Genomic DNA, 27,681 nt, shown 5'->3' with positions numbered 1-27,681 from the left:
TATAAGAGGCATTTTATATTAGGACCCAGTAGCAATGGGTGTTTGAGAAACACTGATCTACAGCACAGCTAGTTACCTATATATTTGCATTTACAAAGTTAATAACTATAAATAATAAGCTGCAGTTAGTATTAAGTGCAATAAATCTTAAATAATTAATAACCACATTAGTTTTCACTTGGTGTTAGTTATTTCTAGCTTCAAGCAAGTACTTAATGTGCAGCTAACATTTAGTAACAAACTGTAGAGCTGTTGGGTTTCTTTGGTCCTGACTTGGGTACTTCATTAAGTGTTATAATTTTTTTCAAGCTCTATCTGGCATCAACTGTGATTATGTTTACTGATATAAAATTCTTTATGGTAGCTTTTCTTCTGGAGAAAGGAAATCATTAAAAGTATTTAAAATATGAGACATCATGTTTTTCTTGCTTCTTGTTTCTTGCTCTTGGAACCTTGGGAGTCAGTGAGCATCGAGTTCTGAGAATGGTTCTACCTAAATTAACACCAGTGTGGGCCACTGGATGACCTAAATAAGGCTTGCACTTCAAAAGAGGAAGGGGTATCCAAGTGCCTTCTGGGGCCTCCTAAATTAAATGAGGCACTTTAAAGTCTGATAGAATGGAAAACTGAATAAGTGGCATATTCTCAATGTTTAAAAATGAACAAAATTTCATACAGGTTAGCACCCTAAGGCAGGGCTCAGGACACCAGCAAGAAAAAAACATATTGATCTTCATAAGACCAAAGACCTAGGTATGTCACGGTCATGGACTAGGACAACAACTACCCTCACATTCAACAATGAATACAGAGGCTGTATGTGTGGGAAATGGGATTCAAGAAGAAAATCAAATTCTTTTAAGATAAAACCTAGACACCTCATGCTACACAGTGTACAGTGTCAAATGAAGGAAGCCCAACCCCTACTAAAAACAGAGCTGTAAGAACAAAGGCTAGTTTCAATGGTTTTTTTAGAAAGTGCAAGTAAAATAATTTCCTCTTGTTAAACAGGGGCTGTACAGCCGGGTGATGGCGGCACACACCTTTGATCCCAACACTTGGGAGGCAGAGGCAGGCAGCTCTCTGTGAGTTCAAGGCCAGCCTGGTCTACATTGAAACCATGTCTCCAAACAAACAAACAAACAAAATTGAGGCTATACCAAATGACTCCTGTAACAAACTGAGAAAGCAGATTCAGCAGCTCTGAGTATGAGATGTTAGGGAACAACTGAACATGAGTCAACTAGATTTAGGGAAGTTTTGTTAGAGATGCTGACTATTTCTTGTTCTGAGTTTCAAGCATCTTTAAATAGTGAAGAACCTTGAAAGACAAAGACAGTTTCTCCTTCTGGAGCAAAAGACAGCTTGCTGACAGCTTTAGGCAGTGTCTTCCTAGAGAGAAAATGGAAAGCAGGCTTTGGGTTCTTTAGGCTTGGGCTTGCCTTCCTGTCAGGGAACCTGACACATGTTCAGGAGTCCATGTGGGCTATCAGTAGGACTTTAGGGTGAGAGTGAATCATGCTGATAAGCAGACCATCTGTCTGTTTGCTGTGCTACAGCAAGAAAACACCGTTTTAACACAGGAGTCTTGTGTCCTATGCTAGTACGCATGGACCTGTGGCAGGCCAACTTGCAAATGGGTAAAATCTCAGACCTTCATAATCGTTGCCTGATAGTCACAAAAGGCACTGGCCTTCTCTCTCTTGTATCACTCACTCTGGGAGAAGCTGGCTCTCAAAAAGCCTTTTTATTTTTAAAATACGTGTTTTATATTAAACTTTACATTTAAAAATTATTGAGATTCTACAGCTGAAAAACTGAAGAATTTCTCAGAGATAAGGTGTGTAAGTGTCCACACTGACATGGTATTTATGTCAGATTGTGTCATTCTGCATCTGTAAGGGATAAAAGATTCATAGCTAAAATTTTTAGATAAAGACTCTTTAAGGTGCCACACTTTTTAACACAAGAAAGGTTGGTACTTAAAGAAGATCTATATCATATGGCATGTATTAACATCTGCTTACTGGGTGTTAACTTCTTTGGCCTTTATTTTGGTCAAGAATCAAACTCAAGGTTCTCATGCATCTATACACTTTACCATTGAAGTTAATCTCTAGCCCCTTAACTTGTTTGGTTTTAAGCTTCAAGTAGGTCTTGTTCTTTTTTAGTCTAAATGTTAGCCAAATTTATATATATATATATGGAGAGAGAGAGAGAGAGTATAATTAAACATAACATGCATGTACTGAATTAAAGAGTAGGTGTGGGGCCACATCTATGTTCAGAATGCAGCTGGAGTTCTATTATTAACTCACCTTTTCAAAACGATCTGTAGCACTTGTGTGGAAGTTCCCGGGCTCTGAATACTACCAGCATTAGACACCAAAAATATTTCGATAGCTAAAAGCATTTCAATCTCGGATAAATAGGAGGGAACCAGTAGAAGTTTCCGGTATAAGTTTTCCTCTAATGGTGGGTAGCAACCCAGGGAAAGAGCACCTAAAAATTAAACAACAGGTCACACGTCCCCAAACCTCAATAGGTAAGACATAAGACTTCTAAGTATCCACAGCTTGGCAGCTACTTACAGGTCAGGGTAAATTTTTACATTTGCAGATTTATTACACCTTTTATGATAGCAAACATATTGGTACATTAGTACTACTCTTTATGAGAACTCTGAAAAATAACCTTTGAGTTTTACTGTGACAAATACCCATTTTTTTCAAGTCATAGTAATATATATGACATAATTTCAAAATAATTAATAAGTAGCCAGGTGTGGTGGTACACTTGTAACCTCAGCACTTCGGAGGCTGAAGCGGAAGGACTGTGCGTTGGAGGCAATGCTATATATAGTGAGATTCTCTCAAACCAAAGAAAAATAAGAAGAAAAAATTCCTAACCAAACAGCTACTTAGGTTTTAATGGGATTTGGTCTACAAACAACTTTATACTTTTATGGTCACTGTCTACCTTGAATATAAAACACAGCCTATAATGTGGGAGTGCCACTTGCTGTTAATACTTACGGTGGCAGTCTGCCTACTCTGCCTGGCAAGTGCAGAGCACAAGATACCAAGTGCAGCTCCATCCTGTATATGGCCGCCACATTCCCAACTCCACGTTTCAAGAGAACAGATTTGACTTAACTTTAAACTGCTTGGCTGCTTATTAGAAATGATAGTTAACACTCTGAGGACACCCAATTGGACATGGACAATATTATATACTGTGGTGATATTTTATTTGTGCTGAAATTTATTTGTATGTTAATAAATAAAGTTTGCCTGGAGATCAGAGGTCATAGCCAGGCATAAGCAGAAGTCAGGTGGTGGTAGCATGCGTCCTTAATCTGATCACATGGCAGACAGAATCTCTGTGTGGTCAAAAACACAGCCAACCGTGGTGACACACGCCTTTAATTCAAGTACCAACCATAGAGATCTGGAGGTCTGTATAGACAGGCAGTGATGAGGAAGTCATGTGGCTGGGCTTAGAGCCAATGAGAAGGCAGAACAGGAAGGCAATAAAAGCACAGGTTAGCCGGGCGGTGGTGGCGCACGCCTTTAATCCCAGCACTCGGGAGGCAGAGCCAGGCGGATCTCTGTGAGTTCGAGGCCAGCCTGGGCTACCAAGTGAGTTCCAGGAAAGGCGCAAAGCTATACAGAGAAACCCTGTCTTGAAAAACCAAAAAATAAATAAATAAATAAATAAAAATAAAAGCACAGGTTAGACAGGAAGAAGCTCTCTCTGGGGAAGCGACAGCGAGGTGGTAAGCTAAGGCTAGTCGCTATTTCTCTGATCTCTTCGGCTATTACCCCTGTATTTGGATCCGTGTTTCTTATTTAATAAGACTGTTTAGAAATTCGTCTACAATATACAGTTTATCAAAATCAAATTAAATCTGTACATAGATTTTGTTTAAAATTTTTTTTTCCTTCAAGAAAGTAATTCAGTGTAAGTAGGTGATAATGCTAATCTCTGAGAACTATATCTAAACATAATCCAAAGATGTTCTAGTAATATTTAAATATTTAAATTTTATTTAATTATTGTTATGTTTATGTATTTATGCACATGCATAAAACATGAGACTTCGTTTAAAAAAATCAAAACCTAAACCCCCCAAAACAAAACACTTATGCTTATTACCTATAATGCAACCCAATTATTTTCCCATTTCATTGGGAAGAGAAGTTACCACTTGCTAAGGTGATCCATCATAGCTGCGAGTTTGAAAACATGTCTCGCTCAGGTAGAGTAGTAAGGATATCTGACACTCAAATATTTAAATTTCAATCCACTCAATGTATTTATTCCTGTGTTGTAATATATGTCAAACTGTTTCCAATTTTCTTTGCTTGCCCTCTATTGGAATTGATAACGTGCTAAGAGAAAAATATGGTACTTGTAAACAAAGGACAAAAAAACATGTTTTAAAAGTCAGCATAGATCAGACCACTGCCTCTGAATATGTACTATTATTTTTACATATTTAAAAATCTAGTTTTAAATATTATAGATGGATCCTGGATTAGAAGATAATCAAAACCAACATATTAATTGAAACATTGCAATGGAACTTACTTTTGTAGTGGGCCCTAGCTTTGAGCCACAAACAACTCCTTCCTAAGGAAGTGATTAGTCTCCTGAGAAAGGAAAAATCAATAGGGATGCTTTTCGAAACCATGAACTCCGCTACAGAAGATGATATGACAAGACTGTTACTTTCTATACAGGCATCTAGAAGTTTATTAAAAAGAAGGCTATACTGGGAAACCTCCACAGTTTCTGAAATGAAATAAAACAAAACAAAGCAATGATTCAATAAAATGAAAAATGATCAATGACATAAAGACCGGTATTAATCTTCAGCTTTCTTCCCCCACAACCCCAGCCTTGCTTCCCATTACAGAAATCAGACCCACTGAAGTACAATCATCTTTCATACTCTCCAAGTTAGAAACAGAAAACCCTTTGGCACAAGCAAAACTGTTACTTCCTTTGTAATGGAGAATGTAAAAAGAAGCTTGACAAAGACTTTAGAAGTTGCAGTAGCTTCTCCACATTTGTTCCCCATACGAGGTTGAATCTGCAGTCTTGAATAATTTCATGGCTCTTTTTGCACAGCTCAGACCTCAGCCTTTCATGACTCAAATATATTTGCTCCTAATGTTCACTCCAAAAAAAATGTTTTAATGGGTATCCCATTAATAACTTCTAGGGGAAAGAAGTCACCTTGGAGATTTCCAACTCTGTTATTCCTTTTACTCAACTGGGTCAATGACCTACACGCTAGGTCCACGTCATTGTAGGATCTTTATGTGGTCCAGGCCTTATCAGGAAATGAATCCCTTTCCCTTTAGTATCATTCTAAACACCAAACTTATTACGTCACCCCCTTACTCTGTTCTACACATAAAGAAGGAAACTCCTTTAGTTTGTCATTTATGGATTTCTAGAATCTGGCGCACACTGTCCACCTCTAAGCCTGCTTTGTTTCATCATCAACACAACTGTACATTAAAGGCATACTGCGTGGCAAAGAAAAAAATCACTATGAGGAAGGCACTTCCTACCAATGCTAGCTACAAACAGCATTTCTGAATCAGTGGAAAATAAGGTTGAGAAGAGACAGTGAGACCTGGGGAAGGTCCTAAATCATCCTCTGCATCCTTTGTATCATCCTCTGAATTCTGCTCATAGACTCCCTCCTCTTATCTTAAAGCTTGAATTTTAACCTTTAAGAGAACACATTTATTCCAAGATTACTAAGATGTATACTTAACAAGTACTCTTCACTATCTAAATAGAATAAATTAGGATGTGACTCATGCTCATGATGTACAGAGGTAAGGATGAGTAACAAGGATATGCTGATAGGAGCTGCTGACAGCAACCCAGAGAAGCATCTTTAAAACCATACACTCAGTTTACACAGAACATACTTTATAGAAATGACTTCATTAAAAAAATACTGGAATATAAAGCCTACCCAGACAGGTGGAGAATTGTTTCTTACTAGCTGCTAAGCACCAGACTGGCAAAAAATGAAGGTTGTGTGTGGTGATATTTTATTTGTGCACCCTAATAAAGCTTATCAGAGATCAGAGGAAAAAGCCAGCCACTATATTAAACACAGAAGTCAGGCAGTGGTAGCACATGCCTTTAATCCTACCATTGGGAGGCAGAGATTCATCCAGATCTCTGTGAGTTCAAGGCCACACTGAGAACAGAGCCAGGCGTGGTGGCACACGCCTTTAATCCCAGCACTAGTTAACCACAGAGGTCTGGAGGTCTGTACAGACAGATAGGAAGTGATAGAGCTGGGCACAAACAGGAAGTGATGTAGCTGGGTGGAGAGAGGAAGTGAGATGGCAGGGCACAGAAAGGATATAGGCGTGAGTATACAGAAGTAGCTCTCTCTTTGGCTGAGGATTTCCTAGCAGTAAGAACATGGCTGGCTTCTTTCTGCTTCTCTGATCTTTCAGTTTTCACCCTAATAGCTGGCTCTGGGTTTTTTATTAATAAGACCTTTTAGCAATTCGTCTTACAGTTGTGCTGGAGAGATGGTGTTAGGATTCTGCCACTCCAGCTGCATGACCACACATGCACAGTTCAGTAGCTAAGCAAGGGGTCTTATGTCTTATGTAATCAGTGCGCTGCCTGATTGCGCAAATATGCGCAGCACAGTCACGCAATCAGCACATGCATGGCATAGCTCCATAAGCCCACATGCGCATGTGCAGGGAAATCCTTAAAAAACCAGTCACAGACTCCTCTCTCTTCTGCTCTTTTCTCCTCCCCGCCCTCTCTCCCTGCACACATCTTTCACAGGCCTGGTCACTCTTCTGTGTCTCTGCCCAACCCCTCCTCATCCTAATAAAGCTCTGATACTGGGTTTTGTTGTGCCTCCTGACCTTTCTTGAATGGTAACAGTGCTGCTTATTATTTAAAACCAACAGATGGCTTAGCAGTTAAGAGTACCTGCTGTTCCTATAGAGGACTTGGGTTCAGTTCCCAGCACCCACATCAGGCTGTTTACAAACTGGCTGTGACTTAAGTTCTAGGGAGAGCCAATGTCCTCTTCTAGCCTCTAGGCACCAGGCATGTATGTGATACACACATATATATGTAGGCACTCACTCATACATAAAAAATAAAAATAAACAGACTTTAAAAAACATACCTTGAGAATTCTGAAAGCCTGGTAGATTCCGGAAAACCTCAAATGTTTGTCTGTACAGATTCTTGCTCAGGAGTTGACGTGCAATGGTACAGAGCAAATTATGCCGATTAAGCACATCCATTGTATCACAAGGCCAAAGTGGTGTATTGATTATCCATTCCGATTCTCCAAGAAAAACACAAACACACCATGAAAATAACACTTTTCAGGATAATCACAATTGGGAAAAAAGTATCTTGGTTTGAAGGCACTTTTGCCTAGACATATGAAAACAGGGACTATGAAGCCATGGTCATGATTTCCCATAGTGGCTGAAGCTGGACTACCTGGGTTTAATTTGGCATGTTATATTTCAAATGATTAACATACCTAATTACACTTTTTAATCTACAGACTGTAACTGTAATAGGTTCAGACTCAGGGTTTCTATGACAACTAGGTCTCATCAAGAATAAACTTTTGCCAACCAAGGCTAAGTTAAAGCCACTTTGTTGGCCTGGAGAGATGGCTCAGTGGTTAAGAGCAGTGACTGTTCTTCCAGAGGTCCTGAGTTCAATTCCCAGCAACCACATGGTGGCTCACAACTATCTGTAATGAGATCTGGTGCCCTCTTCTGACCTGCAGGCATACGTGTAGGCAGAACACTATATATATAATAAATAAATAAATCTTAAAAAAAAATAAATAAAGCCACTTTGTTCTATCAGTTTATACCATAGTGACTTTTCCTATCCACATATTCACTGAAGTTTAGACCAAGCTATCACCTCCAACTCAGATCAACTTAAGGTAATTAAACAGATAGTGTTCACAAGAAGAGTAACAAACAGGTTATTATGCATTCATATATCAGAACTTACCCCTCAGTACCCAAATAGCACCATCTAGGCTCCCGCTTTTGATAAAAATTTCTGCTGCAACATTCACAATTTGACATCTTGGTGCTACTTTCTCAGGTCCTGTAAGTCCTTTTAAACTTGTAAAATGTATTTTTAGCTCATATAGTGTATCTAAGACCTTCCTTCCCTGGAATAAAAATAAAGAACACTAAGTATCATTGATTTATAGTATCAGAGAGACACAAAGTCAGTGCCAATATGTAGAGGACAGTTACCAGTTTGAATTATTATGCTAGACTAGCAGTTGTCAAATTGCAACAAGACTTTGCTTAAGCTTTTCCTGTTTGGTCACAAAGGTAGAAAGGGAAAAATAAGAATTTGCCTCACATTAACCACCCCTCCCTGACTAACAAGCACCTCTCTGTCAGCACCTCTCCTTTGACTGATTTTATGCATTAAGTGTGGAGCTGGGCATGTGGCTCACACCTATAGAATCCCAGCACTTAGGAAGTTGAGGCAAGAAGATTGTTGATAGTTTAAAGCTGGCTTGGGTTTTATAGCAAGGCTCCATAACAACAACAACAACAACAACAAAACAAGCAAAAAACTAAACCAAAATAAACCAAAAAGATTTCATTGTTTGGGCAAGGGTTCCATGTGTTACTATGGAACATTATTATGCTTTTACTCCTTTTAAAGTTTACCAATCTGAGATCTAAGAGAGTGGGTGGAAATGAAAATAATTTGTCACCAAAATTAGATGAAATGCTAGAAAGCCAAAATTATTAGCTGAAAATTAATTTTTTATTCAGTAAACAAATTATGTGACAGATTCTACATGAAGATTATCATTGGTTTGGACATAAGAATTGGGTATGAGTTATTATTTTAAACTAGGGGCCAGCCTACTTTCCCTGTAAGCTAGCTGAACAAGAAATACTTATTTATTTATTTTTCCAAGACAGGGTTTCTTTGTGTAACAATCCTGGCTGTCCTGGAACTCACTTTGCAAGCCAGGCTGACCTCGAACTCACAGAGATCTGCCTGCCTGCTGGGATTAAAGGTGTGCACCACCATTCCTGGCCAATAAATACTTTATTAAAAAAAAAGGTTCATTTCATTTTAAGCTATCTCTTGGTTACATGTTACATGGATGCAGTTGTCTGAGGAAGCCAAGAAAGGGTGTCAGGTCCCCTGTAGCTGGAGTTACAGGAGGTTGTGAGCTGCCTGATTTAAATTCTAGCAACTGAACTTGGATCTTCTGTATGAGCAGTACCTGTTCTTAACCACTGAACTCTCTCTTCAGTGCCCCAATAATAACTACATTTAGTCTTTGAAGGCTGCATTTGGTGGCTGAAATTCTTTTGGTTATTGTTTTTAACTCATAGCTCTTTAAAAATATAAAAGCAAACAAACACACACAGCTGGAGAGATGGCTTGGAGGTTACGAGCACTGGCTGCTCTTACAAAAGACCTGTTCAGTTCCCAGAACCTATATGGTGGCTCATAACCACCTGTATCTTCAGTTCCAAGGATCTGGTGCCCTCTTTTAGACTCCATAGCACCAGGCATGCACATGGTACACATACATACACTCAGGCAAAATACTCATACACATTTTAAAAATGCAAGAAATAAAGGGTTAGAGGTATAACTCAATGGTAAGGTGCTTGCCTTCCATATATAAGCCCCAAGTTTGTTCCCCCGCACTGTGTGTATAAAAGGCAAGGCTGAGAAGATGGCTTAATTGGTAAATGCTTGCTTGCCATGCAGTGTAAGGCATGTCTCGATCCTCAGCACCTGTGTGAAGGCTGGGTAGGGTAGCACAAGTTTAGAACCCCAGTGCTGAGGAGGCAGGTATAGGAAGATCCCAGAAGTTTGTCTAACTGAAATGGAGAGCTCCAGCTTCACTGAGAAACCCTGTCTCAAAATATAAGGAGGGACAATAATAAAACAACCCATGCCTCTACATGTGTCAGCATGGGCAAGAATATACGTATGTATACACATGTACACACACACACACACACACACACACACACACACACACACACACAAAGAAATAAGTAATGTTTTAAACTAAGGAAATGTTAAAAACATTCTGAGCTTGTGGGCTATACAAAACAGGCTGAGGGCACAATGTGGCCCATGGGTCTTAGAACCTTAATATTCTGTATTCTTTTCAATCAGATTTTTATAATGATGTGAAAATACTTTTAATATGAATAAATAAATGTTTCTTTCAAGGAATAATTTTTAGCTTAATTTCAACAATTTTGCCTTATATTAAAAAGGAATAGGCTTTAATTGGGCATGGTGTGCATGCTTATAAGTCACAGCACTCAGGAGGCTGAGGAAGGGGGGTTCTCTTGTGAGTTCGAGACCAGCCTAGTCTACAGAGCTAGTCCAGGACAGGCTCCAAAGCTACAGAGAAACCCTGTCTCGAGAAACCAAAAAAAAAAAAAAAAAAAAAAAAAAAAAATCAACTCACTGAGTGCAACAATTAAATTTTTTGTTAAGATGGAAAAATTCACCAAGGTCTTAATGACCTAAGAAATAATAACCAAATAAATCAGAAAACTCTAAACTGTTAGTTAAATCTGCACATTGTCAAAAAGAGACTTTTGCTCTACAGTCCTCCAATGTGCAGGCACTCATGTCCAAGAAATGAAAATTATGACTGGCCTTCCACCAGACGCTATAGTAGAGAGGGACCCATCCTGCCACAGAGTGAGCACTAATCTAGAAATCTACACTATCTGTTCAACCAGTCTCGGTGTAAAAATTTCTTTTAGTCCATGAATGTCGCACATATACAAGTGAAGCTGTACTCAAACGTTATTGCACAGATATCCAATTCTGAAATGACCAGAGTAACTTTAACAGTTAATAGTGATCATACTTAATTGTTGCATTTTGTTAATTCTACCCTTTGCATTACATTTTCATGCCCTCTACGTGGACTTTATTGAGTCTACAATTCAATTTATCACTCATGGAAATCTAAAGGATGTAAATACAGTGTAGTTTTGAGGGCTGGTGAAGTAGCTCCATGGGTAAAAGCTCTGCTGACAAACCTCATGACCTGGGTTCAATCCCAGGGATTGCATGATGGAAGAGGAGAACCAATTTTTGTAAACTGTCCTCTGACTACAAATGCATGCCATGGTATACATATATGTACACATGTATGCACATATACAAGTAAATAAGTGAAATAAAACAGAACAGTATGGTCTTGAGTCACCAGACCACCTGCATAATGGACTCAGTTAAGAAAGTTAAACATCAGTGGCACATGATGTCTCAGCGTATTCAAGAGGGTGATTTGTAAAGAGTTTTGATGATCATGAGCATCTTGGGTTCATCTTAAGAAGGGTGTTTTGAGGCTGAGCATGGGGGTACACACCTTTTATCCCAGCCTTCAGGAGGCAGAGGCAGAGTTCAAGATCAGCCTGGTCTACATACCGAATTCCAGGACAGCTAGGACTACACAGAGAGACTATGTCTCAATGAATAAATAAATAAATGAATAAATAGAAAAGGAAGATACTTTGAGCTCTTTCAGGATTATAAAGACAACTATGTAGTTGTCAAAGTAAATTATGAATTGAAAACTTAAAATAAATATATTTTAGCACAGCCTCCTATGTATTGCCTATAATTAGATTCTGAAAAAGCAGTTGGTGTCCCATCACTCCTGTTCAGCATTTGGAAACAAATGTGAAAACTAAGAACTCACTAAGTAGTCTAAGGTAACATTCTGTGTGCCTCAAAGTGACTGTTAGAAAATTTCTGATTTGAAGGATTACTTCATATTCTGCTCCTAATTTTTAAACTAAGATTCTCTGCACTAAATCAAACCAACATACAATGAAATACCTTGGACCACAGCAGCAGTCTGTGATAGAAGTACACAGCACTTATTCCGATCCTCCCCAACAAAGTCTTATCCACCTCACTGAACTGTGGATCTTTGCTAACTGAAACATAAAGCAGACATGGAAAGAAATGAGACAGTAACTTAAGATGACTCAGAATTACTGAAATCACTTCAAAGACCTAGTGTTGGCAAACTATCCCATAAGCTAAATTCAGCCTTAAAGATAATAGTGGATTTTTGTTGTTGTTGTTTTGTCTTTTGAAACAGGGTCTCTCTACAGCCCTGACTGTCCTGAAACTCACTCTGTAGAGCAGGCTGGTGTTGAAGTCAACAGAGATCCTCTTGCCTCTGCTTTCTAGTGCTGAGATTAAAGGTGTGTGCCAATATGCTCAGCCCAATAGTGGATTTACTTTGAAAGAATTGTTTAAAAACTGAAACTATATGGGTTGCATGTACAGTCTATGAGAGTTACCCTCTGACCTTTTACAGAAAAAGTTTGTCACCCCCTGATAGAGGCCACAATAGTAACATCTCAACATCTCAAGCCCCATGTAGTTGCTCACTTCTGTAATCCTAGCACTTGGGAGGCAGGGGTAGAAAGATTACAAATGTAAGGCCAATTCAGGCTGCATAGTGAGATATTATCTCAAGAGAATGTATTTTTAAAGGCTATACAATAGTTTTTGATTTGTAGATAGTAGAAACATCAGTGTTATAAAAAAAATGGGTGCTCCCATATCACTTGTAATAATTTTATTAACCTACACGAAAAGAAAATACATTAATGTTCTATGATCTTTGATACTAAAACTCAGTTCTTGCCCTTATGAATATAAACTAACAATAATAGGTAGGTGGAAAAATCTACAGATTTCAGCCTGTCTGAACCTTGCAACACTAGCTAAGCCTCTGTATGAGAAGAGCCTTGTCCTCCATTTAAGAACCATAGAGTTCTCAAAACAAAACAGTAACATTTTACCTGTTTCAGCAAATTCACAAAAAGGAACACCTGGCCTTTCTTCTTTATTATCTTTTGTGAGCGTTTCAGCAACACAAGCACAGAATCTCTGGAAATCTGCAAATTCTTCACAGCCCATTTTTATGCTAATGTACAGGTTTCCCAATTTGGTCCAGTCACCTTGTTCTTTACAAGTCTATTAAAATTGTTAAAAAGTGGAAGGAAGGAAAGAAAGGAAGGAAAGAAAGAAGGAAGGAAAGAAGTCAAGAAGGAAGGAAGGGAGGCAGGGAGGGGAAGAGGAAGAGGGGAAAAAAAAGTAAAAATTCTACCATCTTTGCAAGCACATGCTATCAGATAGTCACCTGAAGATATGCAGAAATCTGTATAACTAAGTCTGCGAACTGAAAACCTGATAAGCATCATTCCGTAACAGAACACTGAAGTTCCTCTTTTCTTACTATAGCAGAGTCTGTTAACTGCAGACAGCACTGAACATGCTGTAACTATTCAGTTACTCAAATGCTCCGGGACTTGACAGGACAGAACTTCATGAGAACCACCGTCACCAAGGTGCACAAGCATCTCTGTAGCAGTGTGTCGCTTCCTTTACTACTTTTAGAGGGAGCACATTATTACCATCATTTGGTCATTTAAGATTTGGGGCTCACAAAGGAAATTTCAGTAAACTCACTGTCTCCTATTTTCTGCCAAAACTAAGAAACGCTTTCTGTGGCAGTGCAAAGGTTGTTTCAAGGTTACATCATGTTGACCAAGACTACATCAACAACGAGAGGGCACATGATGGATATGAATAGTAGAGCCATCTTTAAGACCCCCCCTTTATGTGTATGTCTATGTGTGGGTATACACACATGCATGCTGGTGCCTTTGGAGGTCTGAAGAAGGGTCTGTCCCATGGAGCTTAAGTTACAGGTAGTTGTGAGCCACCTGACATGGGTGGTGGAGTTCCACTGAGCCATTTCTCTAACCCCTCCCTCCTTCTTATTTCAAATGCCTGGAGAGTGCACTGTGGTCCTACCTCCTATCAGTTCAGACCCATAGCCACCCACACTGCACTAGAGCAACACATTTCCTAAGCTTTAGATTGATACAAGTTAACTTTGAAATGGAAGTTACCAACAGGATTAATTTAAAATAATTCACAACCCTAGATTTACTTTCTATGTATGTGGGGTGGGGGGTAGTGGCCTTAGAACCCAGGGCTCTATATACACTAGGAAAATGATCTCCTGCCAAGCTCCATCTTCAGCCTACAGCGCTAGAAATTCAGATGTTTGCTTTTCAAAATATTAATCTTTAAAAATATAACTACTAGATTTCTCTTAGCATTTTCTCTACCAGTGATGTTTCTAAAACTCTTCCTAATTATTCAAATATTTTGTTACTGGTTTTTAGAGCCCAGCAATGTCTTTGAAGATAAATGTCATACCTCCACTTCACTCAAGGCTGAGTCTAAATCACACTTCCAGTTCTTTTTCAGTTGCCTCACTCGTAACCTTCAATGACAGAAGAGAGTTGATTATGCGTATTTCACCCCTAAGTCACCAGTGTTTCTATCTGTTCTATAGTTTAAATATACACAAGACCTGAGAAAACCTAATGCACAGAAGACACCCTAAACATTATTTACAGATGAATTCTTTTTAAAAAACATTTATTTATTTTGTATGCTTAGTCTATGAGTGTATTTTATGTGGGTGTGCCTATGCTACAGCACACATGTGATGGTCAGAGGACACTTGCAGCAGTCAGTCTCTCCTTTGACTGTGCATTCTGGATACTGAACTCAGCTCATCAAGCTTGGTAACAAGTGCTGAGCCAACTTGTTTGCCCCAGCTTCTGACTTTCTGGCTTTAGCCTTCTAAGTATTACAAAATATCTAAGTAATATAGTCTACTGGTATTATAAATATTCACCACCATGTCCAGCTAGAATGAATGAATGTTTTTCTCTCTATAAATATCATAGCTTAGAATTCAATTAAACCAATAGATGCATTTAAGGAGAATTGATATCTTTTTTGAGTCTCTCAATTAATAAAAATAGTATGCTTCTTTATTTAATTTCTTTCAACATGTCATGGCTTCCAGTATACAAGTCGAGCATGTTCTGTAAGCTTTTTACCTAGCATTTAGTTTTCTGAGCTACTGTCAACAGTGCTGCTTTAGATTTTGGTCCTAGGTTCACTGCTGTTGTATAGGAACATGGCTGATCTGTGGGCTGGCCTTTACTCTGTAGCTTTGCTGTACTCATTCATTAGAGCTGTTTTTGGTAGGTTCTTTGTCACACAGGTTTGGAGTTCATGTCACCTATAAGTACAGGGCATTATTTTACTTCCAATCTGTACACCTTTAATTTTTACTTTTTATTACACTGGCTAGAAGGTATGGGCAAATGATCTTGATGGAAGTATGGGCATAGTTTTGCTTTGCTTTCAATCTTGAAGAAAAACCTTTAGTCTTTATTCAAGTATGTCTGTTGGTTTGTTACAGCACTCTTTACAAAGATAAAGAATTGTCCTTCATTTCTAATCTGTTGAGGGTTTTTACATTTAAGATCATGAAAGATACTGGTTTATAGCTCTTAAAAATTAAAAAAATTTATGTGTGTTTATGGTTTGTCTACATGTATGTGCACCATGTGAGTGTCTGGTGCCCTTGGAGGCCAGAAGAGGGAATCAGATCCCCCAGAACTGGAGTTACAGATGGTTGTGAGCCAACACTTGGATGCTGGGAATCAAACCTAGATCTTTTGGAAGAACAGCCAGTGCTCTTCACTACTGAGGCACTGCTCTGGATCAACAGCTCTTCTTTTTCTGTTTTTTTGTAGACAGGGTCTCATGTAACCCAGGCTGACCTCAACCTTGCTATGCAGCCAATGTTAGACTTGAATTTCTGATCGCCCTGCCTTTGTCTTCCAAGTGCCTGGTTACAGGTCTTGAGGCACCACACCGGGCATCTCTTGATTTCTTGTATCCACTTTAGTTTTTAATTTTTACTTTTTGAGACAGGGTCTCACTATGTAGCCTTGGCTGTTCTGGAACTCATTATACAGGTCACACTGGCCTCAAACTCACAGAGATCCATCTGCCTTTGCTTCTTGAGTGATGGGATTAAAGGTATGTGCCACCATGATGGGCCCATTTTGTTTTTTGTATAAGGGTAATACCTACCGCAAGAATCTTGATAAGCTAAGCATAGTGGCACATTCTACCAGTTGGGAGATAGAGGTAGGAGGATTAGGAATTCAGGTCTAGCACTGACTACATATGAGATATGGGTGCAAACAAAACAAACCAACCACACAAAAAAAGTCCAATAAATATTATTCTCTCCTTTTCTATTTTCTGTAATTATGAGTAAATTCACTCAGTCTCATCTTTTAAAAATGAGTATACTTCTCAAGAAAAAACTATCTGGCCCTTCGGATGCCTTTTTTTAGAAGCTTTTAAATTGTGGACTAGATTTTTTCTATAATTTATACAACTATTTAGATCTAGAAATCATTCCATTTCATCTTCATTGCTGAGTTCATACACATTGGATATTCACAGCAATTTTTTCAGTGGTGGGAGGATCTGCACTGACCCCTTCATTCCTGATATTTACAATTTGTGTCTATGCCTTTTTCTTTCTTTTTTTTTTTTTAAACACCTTTTTTTTTTTAAAGATTTATTTATTACATATACAGCATGTATGACTGCAGGCCAGAAGAGGGCACCAGATGTCATTACAGATGGTTGTGAGCCACCATGTGGTTGCTGGGAATTGAACTCAGGACCTTTGGAAGAGCAGTCAGTGCTCTTAACCTCTGAGCCATCTCTCCAGCCCCGCCTTTTTCTTTTAAACAACTGTGTGTGTGTGTGGGGGGGGGGGGTGAGAGGTGGTGTGCAGAGGTCAACCTCAGGTGTTATTCCTCAGGCTCTGTCCTGCTAGGGAGCAGAGGAAGCCCACAGCCTCAGACCCATGGAGGAATGGCAAAGCCTTTTCCTCAGGGCAAGGTTCAGAGGGAAATGGCAAAACCTTACCTTCTTGTCCATGTGTGGATGTTGGTAGTGTGTGTAGAAAACGTCTACCATAGCTTTCTTCCCTTGGATGTTTACACCTGAAGACCTCTCCTTACAGCGACTGCTACTACTGAGATTAGTTAAGCCTGCCTCCTCGATCCAGCTGTATACCATAAACCCTGCCTCCTTGTTAATCTGTGTATAATAACCTAACTTCTTGTTAAGATGTATATAAGAATACTATACAATAAATATGCTGAGTTTCTGGTATGCTGAGGTTTTTCTAGCAAAGAGCCCAGACCACTGATCCAAGATATTTGTCTGTCTGTCTGTCTTTTCTTCATTCTCTTACCACCCAGTCATGTTCAAATTCCTGAGGCCAAGCGGGGTCACAGCACAATCCACCTTGGTTTTTGACATAAAGTCTCTCACTAAACCCAGAACTCACTAAGTAAGCAAGGCTAGCTATTCAGCTGACCCCAGGGATTACCTGTCTCTGTCTCCCCAGCACTGGGATTACAAGTATCTATGACCAGCTTTTATATGGATGCTAGAGATTGAATGCAAGTCCTCACATTCATGTGGCAAGTACTTTACTATCTCTCCAACCCCAACAAAATTTGCTTTCCCTTTTCTCAATACAGATATATTGCAGTAGTACTGCTTGCTTTTTACATGGCTAGAGTTGGAACCTAGGACCCTATACATGCCAGGCAAGTGCTCTCCCAAGGAGGGACACCCCAGTCCTATGGCGGTATACTCAGAGAGTAAATAAGTGGTTGGGGCCTCATAAACTGAGTAGACATAGTTAATGAGGGAGAAGGGAGAGCACCAAGCTAACAGGAAGTGAGCCAGGGAGGGAAAAAAAAGGTAAAATAATTTGCATGCACATTAAAGTGTATTAAGTGCAATTAAGTATGCAGTAAAACATGAGCTAAGAGAAGCTCCTTTGCCCTTCATGGACACTAAGGTTAAATGAGGAACCAAGTGGAGGTCGACAAAGGTCAGCAGTGAACGGAGGCAGGAAGGGGCTTGTGACAGGGGACAAACTCACTCCTGAGATAGGAGTATTGGAAAGTGCTCTGCCTTCACTTCTCTGGGTCCCCACCAAAATACAGACCTGATCAGGCTCCCATCTTACCTGGATTTGGCTTCCAGAACTGCAGCTATGTCTTGTTGGGATGCCTGTGTTTGGTACAAAAGCTTGACAATATAGTTCAAATGCTCTGAGTCAGGCACCATCCCAGCATCAATGAACTGTAGGAGAAACAGTAATTGTTCTTGTAAAATGTGAAATCATTGGTAAGTCAATGTGTGAGAAATAACCAAGACAGTGACAGATGGAGTAAAACATGGCGACAGGGGAATCAAAACTTATTAGCAAAGTTCAAAGCATAATTTCTTCAAGTGTTTGAGAACCACAGAAAGATACCTTAAGAATTTAAAACAAACATGGGAACAATATGTTTGAATATAAAAATTGAATTTTCTTCCCATTCGCCAAGACTATTTTGTTGTATAACTCTTATCTAGCACTGTCTGTTCCAGTGTAGCTCTGGTATTGACGTCTCATGCCTGATGGTAAATTCTGAGAAGTCTATCCTGAGCTTTACCCCTGGCCCTTGCCATGGAAGAACTGGTCTTTACTTAATAAATTAACAACGTAGGTAGCTGACTGTCCACACAGTCATATATTTAATTCTGACATGCCTCATTTCCTGTCCTTTTCATGTACCATTCAGCTTGAATGGAGAGTGCTGATGGAATATCTGATGCCTCCAGTATGAGAATGGATGAACGGGAGACAATCATCCAGTTATTATCCTGAGAGGTTGGGAGGGCTTGAGGTTATGGTGGTTTCTGCTAAAGATCCTGTGACTAGGCCATGGAGTCTCCAGGACTGGGAGACTGATTCAGCTGAAGGTGTATGAACAATACTTCCTAAGAGTCTACTGTGGCTATATTCTCCTATTGAGAAATTACTTATCACTGAGATGTTTATACTTCATTATTTATTTTGTGTGTGGTGTGTGTGGTACATGTGTAAGAAGTGTGGTTGTGGGAGCACACCTGCCATGGCTGCATGTGGTTAGCAGATAACTTCTGACTATAAAATTTATCTCCTACCATGTTTGAGACAGGGTATCTTTTGTTATCTGTGTACTCTAGGTGAACTGCCCCATTGGCTTCTGGGCTGTTCTCCTGTCCCTGCCTCCCGTTTCAGCAGTGAAAGGGTTACAGACTCAATACTGTGTCCAGCTCTTTAAGGTGCATTCTGGGGATCTGAATTCGGATCCTCGCGCTTGCATAGCAAGTACTTTTTACCTACTGAGCACTGTCCTCAGTCTCCTCAAAATGTTTTCAACACTTGAGAGAATGTATGCCTTACCTCCCTCATCTAGATTTGAAGGGAGTAGTGGGAATTCAAAATTGGGGTGGTATCCTGTTATATTTATTTGTTTGTCTGAGAAGAGGGAACTACAACTGAGAAAATACCTCCATTGTACTGGTCTACAGGCAAGCTTGTGGGGCATTTCTTAATTAGTGATTAATGTGAACAGGCCCAGCCCATTGTGGATGGTACCACTTCTGGGCAAGTGGTCCTGGGCTCTATAAGAAATCAGGTTGAGTAAGTCATGAGGAGCAAGCCAGTCAGCAGCTCCTTCCATGGCTTTTGCTCCAGTTCCCGACTCCAAGTTTCTGCCCTGATGTCTCTTCATGAAGGCTTCTGGTTGGGTATGTAAGCTGAAACACACACTCTCCTCCCTAGTGTCTTATCACAGCAGTAGAAACCCCAACAGACAGGATAACAAAACAGCAGGGAGAGTGGAGAATTCACATTTTCATGTGAGGTGCCATTCGGTCTTAAGAACTTAAAGCTGAGGTGAGACAGCCTTTCTCTGAGTAAAGGGAAGAGGAAAAAGTCACTGGGGTCTCCCATCTTTGACTTGTAGAAAACCGCCTTGAATTTGATGGCAGATTCTGAGCAGGTCCTAGAAACTCCTTTCTAAGCCGACTGATTAAACAAACTAGAAACTGTTTTGGTGAAAAACTACATATAACTACTTCCTGCCTGTTACAAACTCAAGTCCCTGAACTATTTCTGTTAGCTCCTCTGAAGGTGAAGCATGGTCAATTTTATTCTTAAAAAGGAAAACAGGGGCTGGAGAGATGGCTCAGCAGTTAAAAGCACTGGCTGTTCTTCCAGAGGTCCTGAGTTCAATTCCCAGCAACCACATGGTGGCTCACAACCATCTGTAATGATCTGGTGCCCTCTTCTGGCCTGCAGGCATACATGCAGGCAGAACATTGTACACATAATAAATAAATAAATCCTTAAAAATAAAATAAAAAAAAAAAAGGAAAACAGCTCCTCCCCTCAACCCACTGAACTTCATGACAGAAGACAGAAGCACCATGAGGGTTTCCTGTTCTCTGTAACATCTCAAACATTGCCTGCTGGTCTCTGTATTCCCTTCCACGCTGTGATGGGACAGAGCCAACTATAAACTAAACCTGTGAAAGAACAAATTAGCTACCTGGTAACTGGTTCCCTTAAAATCTACCCTGAAATTGGTTGTGGTGGTTCACATCTTTAACCCCAGGACTTAAGAGAGAGGCAGTTCTCTGTGAGTTTGAGGCCACCCTGATCTACGTGGTGAGTTCCAGGCAGTCAGAGCCATATGATAAGACCCTATCTCAAAAAAAAAAAAAAACAAAAAACAAAAAAAAAAAAACTATCCTTAAAAAGTGCTCAAATACCAGGGTAAGTATAAATTATTTCTTGACAAACTTGGTTAACAGCCTATTTATGAACATAAAATAAACTCTGAATTTCTGTTTTCTCCATGGTCTGTAGGTTAATTGGATGGGGTATGTTATACTGCTGGTATCAGGAGCAAAGACATCATAGGAAACATGATACTGCCATTGCTGGACCCTGAAAAAGTCTTTACAGGGATACTGATACTGCATTGAGCAACTCTTAGGAATAATGGCTCCATACTAACTGTGGAACCAACAACCTCTGCAGAACACCCCCAAGGTAACCCAAATCACTGTCTTTGTTAGACAGTCTCTGGTTCTCTGTAGTGCTGTAGTTGATACTCATGTTGCCCAGGCTGGCCTCAAACTCACTCCTTCTGCTTCCCCTGCCTCCACCTTTGGAGGGCTAGGATTATAGACATGTGCCACCATACCTGTTTTTATCCAGTGCTGGTTGGGGTGTGTCAGGTATTTTGAAGCATTCAACAAAAGTTAAACTTTGGGGGCTGGAAAAATATAACTTAGCTGGTAAAATGCTTGCTACACAGCATGAGGACCTGAGTTTGGATCGTCGGCACCCATGTAAAAAGCTGGGCACAGCAGCATATGCCCGTAATCCCAGTGCGAGGGAGGTAGACGCAGAATTCCTTGGGTCTTGATGTCTAGGCAGTCTGGCCTAAACAGGTGAGCCCCAGGTCCTGGTGTGAGAGAGACCTTGTCTCAAAAAATAAGGTAGAAAGTGATGCTGACCTCTAGTTTCCACATGTGCACATACATACACACACATGTTAAGTTTTTAATGTGTGTTTTTGGAGAGTATTAAAAAGTTCTTATTCCAAGCCGGGCGGTGGTGGCGCACGCCTTTAATTCCAGCACTCGGGAGGCAGAGGCAGGCTGATCTCTGTGAGTTCGAGGCCAGCCTGGTCTCCAAAGCGAGTTCCAGGAAAGGCGCAAAGCTACACAGAGAAACCCTGTCTCGAAAAACAAAAAACAAAACAAAAAGTTCTTATTCCTCATTTTGCTTAATGCCACATTTTATTTTATTTTATTTTATTTATTTACTTTTTTTTTGTTTTTCGAGACAGGGTTTCTCTGTGTAGCTTTGCGCCTTTCCTGGGACTCACTTGGTAGTACAGGCTGGCCTCGAACTCACAGAGATCCGCCTGGCTCTGCCTCCCGAGTGCTGGGATTAAAGGTGTGCGCCACCACCGCCCGGCTTAATGCCACATTTTAAAACCAATTTCTAACTACTTTTAGTTACAATTTTCTATTTATATACTGATTTGTTTTTATTGTGACCTTACATATTTCTGAGAAAGAATTCTTTTAGCTATAATTAAGAAATAGAGATGAAGATAATTTACAGTAAGAAAGCAGTCATCTGAATATGTAGAATATTTAAGGGGAAGTCAATCACTGGAATATGCTTCTGAGCTATTTCAGGAGAAAAAGATAACATTTATGAGTTCTCTATCAAGTAGAACATGAATAAAAGACAGATAAATAATTATGTGGAAACAGTCTCTTTTTGTTATTCCCTATTAGAGAATAAAAGAGATTAAAAATCATACCTTGCAAAAAATCTCAATTAAAGCAGGCACAGCACTCTTTAACTTCATAGCTGCCACATACTCAAATATTTTTAGTAATATTTTCAGAGCAGGCTGGATAAAAGAAACAAACAAGAATAGCACTTACTTCCATGTCTTTAGTGCACCTTAAATTTCTCAACTTCATTTACACTGGAAAATGTGTTCTCTGAGGAGTTTGTGACAGGTAGAAATTTAAGTGCTAACTTAACACACAAAGATGAGACCAGCAGAGTTGGTGCTCATGCATTTCGGGTTACTCACCAGCATTTTAGCCATTATGCTGAGCTTCACTATCTGAAAGACTTCTTTCAATAAACAATGCTTGAGTAAAGAAATCAGAAGGTCATTTAGCACTTGAAAGTTGAAGTGTATCCCTGGGGGAAACTTTCTGTAGTACTCCAGAAATATGTGTGCTGAAAATGAAAAATAAAATTAGTCATTTGCTGCTCTTAAGACAGAAAAATAGATGGATTTTCTGTAAAGATATTATATAAATTCATTCCTTGAAAGGGACCAGAAATGTCAGAAATAACTGATGAATATGAAAGCAAAAAGTCAAAATGGTAGTGACATCAGAAGTCAGTCTGCACAGGATGAAGGCCACCATGGTCTTAATGCCTACTCCTCCTCAGAGTCATACTCCTACAGGGTTCTGTCCATCCAGTTCCTTAACCTATTTTCTGTACAACACTTAAACTATTTTCACTTTTCCACATTAATTTTACTAAAATTAACTGAGATAACCTTATCATCTTTTTCCCATTCCAAAATTTCCTAGTCCAAATTTTCACATTTTAGCTAAAACTGCCTTAGCAAAAATCACTTTTAGTTTTATGTTATTCAACCACAAATGCTCATTAGTCTCTGAATTACCCAATACTGTGGAAGTCACTAGATAATGAAAAAGTTCAGCAAAACTGAAAAGTTAATGTTAAGCAGGTTTAAAAATATCATGTAATAAGGTTTGTCTATGTAGCCCCAACTGTCCTGGAATTTGCTCTGTAGACCAGGTTGTCCTCGAACACACAGAGATCTACCTGCCTCTGCCTCCCAAGTGCTGGGATTAAAGGTGTGTGCCACAGTGGCCCAACTCATTTTATTTTTAATTATGTGCCCATGTATGTTTGTGTGTGGGTTAGTGCATATGAGTGAAATATTTGAGGAGGCCAGAAGAGTGCATTGGATCACCAGGAGCTGGAGTTACAGGCAGTTATCACCCGCCCACCATGAGTGCTGGGAACCAAACTCTGGACCTTTACAAGGGCAGTGAATGCTCTTAAGCACTGAACCATCTCTCCAAGTCCCTTGCAATTTACCTTGAAGTGATACATTGTAAGACACAGACACAGATAGACTCACACACATACCTCAACTAAATTCAGATGTTTTTCTCATGGCCACTGATGCTTACACAGTTTTACATCTGAGGAGTTTCCCATAGTTCCCATCCATGTCCTTTGTGGTGATATATTGTACACCCCAATAAAGCCAGATGATCAGAGGACAAAGTCAGCCACTAGATTACACATAGAGGCCAGACAGTGGTGGCACACACCCTTAATCCTATCACTTGGGAGACAGAGATCCGGAACTCTGTGAGCTCAAGGCTACACTGGAAACAGCCAGCCAGGCAGTGATGACACACACCTTTAACCCCAGTGCTGGGAAGCACACAGGCCTTTAATCCCAGGAAGTGAGGACAGGGCAGAAAAAGGTATATAAGGCATGAGGAAACAGGAACTCACTCTAAAGAGACTAATGATTTTGTAGAGGTAAGAACTAGTGGCTGGCTGTTCTGCTTCTCTGATCTTTCAGCTTTCACCCTGATATCTGGCTCTGTTTTTTTTTTTTGTTCGTTTGTTTGTTTTTTTTTTTTTTTGTTTTGTTTTTAATTAAAAGACCATCTAAGATTCAAACAACATCTTCTCTTTTCACAGGCTTTAGAATTGTTTTGGAAACTTGGAAACTCACCTACATTTAACCCCATCTAACTTCTTAGCTGTCACAGTCCCTGGATCATTCATTCCCATATTGGGTCCTATTGCCTCTAACTAACCAACTTCTTTACTAGACGTGAGGGCCCTGGATGTTTTCAGAGGAATGAGACTGAAGATGGTGAACATGGAGCTGTAATGCTCTATTACTACTATGCTGGGTGGCTTTAGTGGCTGTGTCAGGGGACAAATGTATATAAACTTTGGTTCTTATCCTCTTAGGGCTCATAATCCAGAACTGTGAGGGGATGGAGGCGAGGAATGGGGTGAAGCTGTGGACTCAGACAAGGGCTAACAGAGAAGGCAATCCTCTTGGTAAGGATAGGACCTTGAAGGCTACCCAGCTATTTGTCATGGGAAGAGAAACGATGGCAGAGTACCCTAGACAGACAGCATGGTGCCAGCAGGATTGAGGCGCGGCACAGGCCTCGCTGATGGAGCTGTACAGAACTGACAGGATGCTGCCCTGGCAATGAGGGGAAATGTGGAAAAAGAAGGATAAAGAGGAAAGATCCAGGATCTAAAGGAGCCTTGCATAGAGAGCTAATGGCTGATGAGCAAGATGCTTTCTCTTTTACATATGTAAATGAAATTTCTAAGTCAAGAAATATTAGTACATAAGGGTGTTACATTGTTAGGCAGACATAGATTTTATTTTTAATAATTTCTAAGGCCAACAGAGCCAATCTTAGGCGACATTCAGTTTTCATACTTAGTTTGAAAATAAATTTTAAGTTTATTTTATAATTAAAAATTATTGTGTACGTATATGCATGATGCATCTGTGTGGGTGCGAGCATAGAAGACAGAGGACAACTCTGTGGATTTGGCTCCTTCCACATTTAGGTGGGATACAGGGATCAAACTCAGGCTGCCAGGTTTTCACAGCAAGCACGTTTACCTTTCTGGACTAATTTTAACACTTGCTGACACAACAGCACACGTGTGGAGCCACTCCCAGGAATCTGTAATTATCATTCAGTCATTCCATACCTGCTCGCTGTAGCAAATGCTGCTCATTGAGACTTATGTATTTCCTAAAAACATCCATGCAGATCTACAAAAGTCATAAAATATTAAATCACCTTTACATGTTTTACAAGAAAACAGAAAGTTATGAGCTTAGAGCTTAAAATAAAAGTTGATATTCAAGTTAATTCACAGGCTTGAAATGTGTACTAGACTGACCTCTGCCTCCACCTCCCAAGTTCTGGAATTTAGGTGTGTGCCACTGTGTCTGGCTAATGGTCACCATGACTGTGAAGACACCAAGAGCTGACAAGGGTGGCATGACACCCTGTGAGTGTGACCTGGAATAGCCACTTCAGAACTTGTCCCACAGGCTGTACTAGGACTGAACATTCGCAGTCCCTATGGCATAAGCACACATTTGCCAGGAGACAAGAAAAGAATGCCAAGAATATCACTGCTGTGTTATCCAAACAGGGAAACGATGCAAATGTCCATCAACCTTAATGTTCACTAATAGTTAATTTTGATAAATTTGTAGTGCAGGGAGAAGGGGCTAGCTAAAAAAACCCACCCTGACCTGGAGCCCAGAAACAGTGAAAGAAACACAGCCTAGATCTGGGACCTGAGCCAGAAAAGAAACACTTTATCCCCAAACCCAGAACCAAAGAAACATGCCCTGACTCTGAAACCAGTGCCAAAGAAACACACTTTGTCCCTAGAATCAGAGTCAGTGAAAGAAATATGCCCTGGCATTAGAATTAGAGCCAAAAAGCTAAGAAAGGCCAGTGAAAGAAACAGTTTGGGTCTGAAATCGGGGCCATCTCTGCCCGACCAACAAAACTAACCAATCTCTGAGCAGGAAAAAACTAACCAATCCCTGGACAGAAAAATCTTCTCTCTGGAGAAACTCTGTCCCCAAGAGATCCTACATAAACCACCCCACCTGTTCAGTTGTGGGCTGTCCTTTCCCACCCGGGTAGAGGCAGCCACTCTCCTGGACTCTTCCTTCCCAAATAAATCTCTTTCTCAAAAGAGTCTTGAGTGTGAAGATCTTCATTCACTGATACAAAGAAGAACCTTGCTAAGATGTCCCTTAGGGGATTGAGCAGAAAAAAACCTTGCAGAGACGTTCCTTTGGGGACAGAGCTCGATGGAGCAGAAAAAGTAACTTTTCGCCTGAGCCGGAGGAGATTGCTACATTTCTGCAGGGTTTTCCCTTTAGCAGAGTGAAGCAAAAGCAGCAACATCTTGGGCCAGAGAAGAAGCAGAGCTCTGCTGGGAAGTCCCCTTAAGTGGGGGTTGAGCAAATCTCAGCTGTAGTGCCTCTCCAGGAGAGGAGCAGGATTGCTATATCCTGTGGGGAGACCACCCCCACTGCACCCCAACTCCAGGTATAGCCTGACTCCCCCAAGCAGTCAGGATACCTTTCCCTCCAGAGCTGAACTGTCCTAGTAGTTCAAGGTATTCCGGATACCTTTCCCTCCAGAGCTGAGCTGCCTCATTGCAGCTCCAGCTGCCAGAGCTGTCCTAGCAGCTCAAGGTGTCGCCTGACTCCCTGAACAGTCAGGATACCTTTCCCCCAGAGCTATATGTAACACTTGCTTACATGTAGAATAGAATATTAACTATTACACAGTAAGGAGAAAGAAACATTAACAACTAGATGTCAAAAATATTAAGCCAAAGTAGGCAATCCAGGTGCTACGGTATGTACTTTTAGTCTGGGCTTCTTGGGAGGTTGAGGCAGCAGAGATTTGAGATCAGCCTGAGAAACACAGCAAGACTCTGTATAGAGTTACATATACAATTCATATAAAGCATAAACTCTGTGCTATCAGGGCATTATGACAATCAAATAAAATGCATGTAGTAAGACCATCTCCACTTCACACAGGGCTTTACCTTTTCATCTCCCTGCTCAGGCACATGGGTAAATTTGCACTGTGCTCGCTCACAGCCACGTAATGTATTAAAATGAAATTTGCAGTATCTATAGGGTATCACCAACCCTAAGGGCTTCTGGAATACCTAGAAGATTAGAAAAAACATTTTCCATGTTAATCATAAAACATAGTCAAATGAGGACATGTCTGAGTATTCCAATGCTTTAACATAATAACTAGTTCAGAATGATTTACCCATGACTTTTATCAACTTCTTATATAAAAGATTCCATGAGGATTAGGACTGCTTTGTTTCATATTTTTTTTCTTGAGTCAGGGTCTCACTATGTAGCCTTGGCTGGCCTGGAACTCACTATGTAGACCAGGTTGGCCTTGAACTCACAGAGATCTTCCTGCCTCTGCCTCCAGAGTGACAGGATTAAAGTTATGCACTACCATTCCTGGCTTGCTTCACATTTTTAAAGACTTGTTTTGAGGACAATTTTAGGCTCACAGCAAAACTTATTGGAAATCACAGTAATCTTGTGGATTCCCTGCCCACCCACCTGTCTT

At 40.1% G+C, this 27,681-nt stretch overlaps 1 protein-coding gene across 1 annotated transcript in view; it reads right to left on the bottom strand.

Annotated features, from left to right (window-relative positions):
- Topaz1 (testis and ovary specific TOPAZ 1) overlaps positions 1 to 27,681 on the bottom strand; it is a 55,911-nt gene that overhangs the window by 560 nt on the left and 27,670 nt on the right. Inside the window, exons 8-19 of the mRNA XM_059268963.1 lie at positions 27,128 to 27,253; positions 25,247 to 25,310; positions 22,521 to 22,672; positions 22,239 to 22,331; positions 18,044 to 18,159; positions 14,326 to 14,392; positions 12,897 to 13,071; positions 11,917 to 12,017; positions 8,056 to 8,221; positions 7,196 to 7,360; positions 4,594 to 4,797; positions 2,319 to 2,502 (exon numbers count right to left, since the gene is read on the bottom strand). Coding sequence (XP_059124946.1) covers positions 2,319 to 2,502; positions 4,594 to 4,797; positions 7,196 to 7,360; positions 8,056 to 8,221; positions 11,917 to 12,017; positions 12,897 to 13,071; positions 14,326 to 14,392; positions 18,044 to 18,159; positions 22,239 to 22,331; positions 22,521 to 22,672; positions 25,247 to 25,310; positions 27,128 to 27,253 — 1,613 coding nt within the window. The remainder of the gene's footprint in view (positions 1 to 2,318; positions 2,503 to 4,593; positions 4,798 to 7,195; positions 7,361 to 8,055; positions 8,222 to 11,916; positions 12,018 to 12,896; positions 13,072 to 14,325; positions 14,393 to 18,043; positions 18,160 to 22,238; positions 22,332 to 22,520; positions 22,673 to 25,246; positions 25,311 to 27,127; positions 27,254 to 27,681) is intronic.

Source organism: Peromyscus eremicus, chromosome 7, assembly GCF_949786415.1.
Source record: "Peromyscus eremicus chromosome 7, PerEre_H2_v1, whole genome shotgun sequence".
Lineage (NCBI taxonomy): Eukaryota > Metazoa > Chordata > Mammalia > Rodentia > Cricetidae > Peromyscus > Peromyscus eremicus.
Note: the sequence above shows the minus strand (reverse complement) of the source record. Positions and strands in the feature narration are given on the sequence as shown.